This window comes from Colobus angolensis, unplaced genomic scaffold (genome assembly GCF_000951035.1).
Source record: "Colobus angolensis palliatus isolate OR3802 unplaced genomic scaffold, Cang.pa_1.0 Scaffold427, whole genome shotgun sequence".
NCBI lineage: Eukaryota > Metazoa > Chordata > Mammalia > Primates > Cercopithecidae > Colobus > Colobus angolensis.
In genome coordinates, this window is record NW_012117677.1 from 793,508 (window position 1) to 798,700 (window position 5,193).

Sequence of the window (5,193 nt, forward strand, 5' to 3'; positions counted from 1 at the left end):
AGGATGGTCTCGATCTCCTGACCTCGTGATCCACCCGTCTCGGCCTCCCAAAGTGCTGGGATTACAGGCTTGAGCCACCGCGCCCGGCCTGTAGTTACTCTTTTATAGTGGAGGTGTAGCTTAAAACCATGATTTATCTCTGGATCTGCCACCAATAATCTAGGGCAGATCCTACTAACTAAATCTCAGAGAATATTTCTAGCTCAGTAGGCTCTGAAGCCAAAAGTATCAGGACTTCAAATCTAAGTCCTTTGTTGATACCTCAAAGATTCAAAATTAGTTCGTGACTGCCACTAAGGCTGAGTATAAGAATTATCTGGGTCTGATTTTAAATTAAGGAGTTTAGGGACATAGACCAGGAATCAACAAACTTCTTTTGAAAAGGGCCAAATAGCAATATATTTTTTTATCTCTGTTACAACTACTCAACTTTACCACTGAAGCAGCCATAGGCAATGTGTAAATGATCTTGTATGGCTGAGTTCCAAAAAAAACTTTATTTAAAATAAACAAGGCCAGGCTCGGTGGCCACACCTATAACCCCCAGCACTTTGAGAGGCAAGGCAGGCAGATCACTTGAGCCCAGGAGTTTGAGACCAGCCTGGGCAACATGGTAAAACTCTGTCTTTACTAAAAATACAAAAATTAGCCAGGCATGGTGGCATGCCCCTGTAATCCCAGCTACTCAGGAGGCTGAGGCACAAGAATTGCTTGAACCCGGGAGGTGGAGGTTGCAGTGTGCCGAGATCATGCCACTGCATTCCAGCCTGAGCGACACAGCGAAACTCCATCTCAAAAAAAAAAAAAAAAGAAATTAATCTTCCCAGATATAAATCTGACTAGATGAAAGAAAGTCTCAGAGATGAATAAAATCATGATCTTGGTTACAGGCAATACTTTTTTTTTAAACAAACTTTTCTTCACTAACCACTATATTGTAACTAGAATTCAGATGGCTGAGTAAAAATAAAAACCATCCAGAGATTTACTGAAAGCTATTGCTTTCTTGAATTACTAGTACTTTAAACAAGTATATGAAATAAATTATAAATAATGCATACATACCACAGATACATTTAGGGATCCCATACTGGTCACAGAGCCAAAGTAACACAGTATTTCTTTCTTCTTACAAGGCGAAAGTTCCTGAACAATATTGTGACCGGTAGCTATTTTAATATCTGTCAGAGCTTTAGCCCAGGCAGAAGTGCTCACCAACCACAAAAAAGTGGCAACAAGTGTAACAACAAAGTCCTAAAGCAAAAATCAGTAAGAGTTAATAATGAACAATTAATTTTAATACTAAATTTCAAATCCATGATGAAGAAACTGAGATTACATTCAACCTTATGGTACTGAGAAATGGCCTTCATGATATACTTTATTTAAAAAGTCAGTGAGCATAGTAAACATTGCTGTTAGTGTTACAAGCACAGTGCCTAAGTTACAACAGTCAATAAGACTCAGTCATCTCCTCAGAAGTCTCAGATTTTCACACTAGAAACCAGTTTTATACACCCTTCATCATAATCTCACCTCAGCCACTTACTCCCAGGATCATACCTTGGATCTTGTCATCACCAATAACTGTATCCTTCCATACTCTGTTTTGATCATCCCATTTTCCGATAACACCTCTTTCCAGCTCACTCTCTCTGGCACCCCAATCCTAAAACTCCTTTGATCCCACCAAGACCTACAATCTGATCCTACTGCTTTCTCACTGTCTCACCACTTCACTAATGTACTCACTTTTTTTTTTTTTTTTTTTTTGAGACAGAGTCTTGCTCTGTTGCCCAGGTTGGAGTGCAATGGCATGATCTCGGCTCACAGCAACCTCTGCTTCCCGGGTTCAAGTGATTCTCCTGCCTCAATCTCCCAAGTAGCTGGGATTACAGGCACCCACCACTACACCCAGCTAAATTTTTTTGTATTTTTAGTAGAGATGGGGTTTCACCATGTTAGTCAGACTGGTCTCGAACTCCTGACCTCAGGTGATTCACCCACCTCGGCCTCCCAAAGTGCTGGGATTATAGGCGTGAGCCACTGCGCCCGGCCATCCTCACTTCTTTTAATCAATTTCTACTCTAAAGGCCTTCGTTATCATCCCTTGCATATACTCTCAACTCCCTTATCCTTCTTCTGCAAAACTCTAACTTTAAACCGAATTCTCCACGAGATGGATAATAAAATAGTGAAAAGCACACACCAGAATGGTATCTCTTAAATTTCCTAACTACAAATTTTAAGAATGCTCATTAATTAAGAAAAAGGCAACAACAAAAATCTCCCAAGACACCTTATCACTATTAACTCTGTACTGACTCCTTTGCTATTTATTACAAAGAATGGGATGGTTTTAATATTTTAGAATAAATGGTTCTAATGGGTGGTTTTAATATTTTAGATCATAAGTCCAATCTTGTTTGATTTTCCTTCAAATTAATGACCAGGGTAGGAATAATATAAAATTTTTATCTTTTGGATGCTATATATGCTAAACATATACATACACTCAAGGACAGAAGCTCTTACACATCTGCAGCAAAAATCTTTCTAACCTCAGAATGGGTTTTGGAGCTTATCACAGAAGCATTTTGTTTTTTAAATAAACCCAATTAGTTTTTAATTATTTTGCCAGCCACCTTTTAGTCATTTATTAGGTTGGTGCAAAAGTTATTGTGGTTTTTGCTATTTATTTTAATGATAAAAAACACAATTAGTTTTGTACCAACCTAATATTTAGGATAAATACCAGTGACCTCTTACGAGATATGGAAGCTATGCTATATAGCTTGCCCACTTGGTCAAGACAACACTGAATGAATACTTAAGATTAGAGAACCAAAAATAATTACTAATTACACAAACACGAAAGTACATGCACTTTGCATCTGAGCTCTCTGCTGCTACTTGTCCTTTTAAAAAACCTAGATCAAAGAGAAAATACTAGAAAGATAGCTTATATTTTCTGCACTGCGGAAGTACTCCCCTTTTTACTGCTGTACATCTGCTATACATTCTGCTGCAGGTAGACATTTTCTAAACACTTGCTAGAAATAGTGTCTTTTGGAAAACTGATGAGTAACATGAGGTTATATCGTATGTTAAATAATTTCTCTTTACGGAAAAGTTCACAACTTTGATCAATATATGTCAAATCCTCCTAATTTTCAGGTATTTTCTTCCTTCCAAATACTTTTTTTTTTTTCTGGTTATGCTCTTAAATCCACTTGGATGGCTTGGGGCATGACATTCTTCTATTTTTCTGAAAATGATGCACAAAGTAACCTAGGTTGAAGGAACGTGGGGGGAATTCTGGTCCCTTCAGATGGTATTTGCTCTACTCAGGACTCTAGTCACACTGCACTCTAAGTGAATGGTGCCACCTGGAGCTCTGCAATGCACAACCTGCAGCTGCCTAGGGCAGCTCTACTCCTCCCAACAATTCGTAATATGATTCACAGATTTTTAGAATTTGGGATACCCTATTTTTGTTTAGATTCATTTTCTGGTATTCTCAATTTTCCACATTGCCTTGAAACCTTAAACTCCTGCTACTTAACAAAAAAAGTGCTATATTTACTTCAAAAGAGAATTGAAGTAATTTAAATTTTCATAATTGAAATACTCCTAGAAACACCTTAGCACAGAATTGGGAATATTGCTAAAAGGGCTTGTCCTCATTAAAAGTACCTAAAAATTAATGTCACATTTGGCTATGTCTTAAATTTTGGGTATCTCAACCCCCCCCGCCCACTTTTTTTTTCCCCTGAGATGGAGTCTTGCTCTGTCACCTAGGCTAGAGTGCAGTGGTGTGATCTTGGCTCACTATAACCTCTACCTCCTGGGTTCAAGTGATTCTCCTGCCTCAGCCTCCAGAGTAGCTGGGATTACAGGCGCCCACTACCATGTCTAGCTAATTTTTGTATTTTTAGCAGAGATGGGGTTTCACCACGTTGGCCAGGCTGATCTCAAACTCCTGACTTCCTGGAGTGATCCACCCACCTCAGCCTCCCAAAGTGCTGGGATTACAGGCATGACCCACTGCACCTAGTATCTCAAAGAAAACTTTTAAATATTTTTATGGTTGAATTAAAAATAGAACTGAAAATTAAATTTAGAAGCTAGACTTTTACAGACAAGAAGCACCCATTATATAACAATAAAAACCTACTTAAGGAACCAATTCCGGATTATTTCTTTATCTGACCACTAATTGGTCATTCTGAGGTGGAAAATTACTTTTTACTTTTCTGAATGATGCAACTAGGTCAGTTTTATAGTTTTATCAGACAGAAAAACCACCTACAAAAACAGGTCTGAATGCTGCTTTAAGAAGTGTAGTATTTTTAAAAGTTTACTAGATAAAATATGAGAAATAAAGGGCACATTGATAGATTTAGTAAAAAAATTTGTTGGGATAATGACAAAATGGCGAGAAATAGCTTCTAGTTACAAAGAATTTTAACAAAATATAATTATCTATAAGATCATTCTAGTTCCCTTTTCAATAAGATTTGAAAAGTCTGCAGAAAACATAGATTCCTAACATGTATCTTGGATAAGCACTGCAAATTAAAACAGTTGACATCTTATCTTTTTAATAACCGAGAAGTATTTTATGCAAACCTCTAGTTTTCTTATGTCTCCTATGACATAAGAAACAGAATAAATCTGAATGATAAGACTGTTGTATTACTTACTTACCATTTCCATTCTTATGATCCAGCAGCAAAAATTAAAAATAAATAAGTAAATAAAATTTGTAATCTTATTTAATAATCCTTCATATTTAAATAGCCTTCCCTTTAAAGTAACTTCACAATAATTAGCAGACATGTTTTCTCATACCTATGAATGACCAGTATCACACATAAAAAACACCACTGTTCTCCCTTTAAGTCACTAATAACTGACTTTGTAGTTACTCTTTTTTTTTTTTCTTTGAGATGGAGTCTCGCTCTGTCGCCCAGGCTGGAGGGCAGTGGCCGGATCTCTGCTCACTGCAAGCGCCGCCTCCTGGGTTCACACCATTCTCCTGCCTCAGCCTCCTGAGTAGCTGGAACTACAGGCGCCCGCCACCTCGCCCGGCTAGTTTTTTAGTAGAGATGGGGTTTCACCGTGTTAGCCAGGATGGTCTCGATCTCCTGACCTCGTGATCCACCCGTCTCGGCCTCCCAAAGTGCTGGG

General features: G+C 38.1%; 1 protein-coding gene across 1 annotated transcript in view; it reads right to left on the reverse strand.

Moving 5' to 3' along the window:
• The window catches only part of SYPL1 (synaptophysin-like 1), a 23,180-nt gene that overhangs the window by 2,158 nt on the left and 15,829 nt on the right, over positions 1–5,193 (reverse strand). The window contains exon 4 of the mRNA XM_011956868.1: positions 1,066–1,254. Coding sequence (XP_011812258.1) covers positions 1,066–1,254 — 189 coding nt within the window. The remainder of the gene's footprint in view (positions 1–1,065; positions 1,255–5,193) is intronic.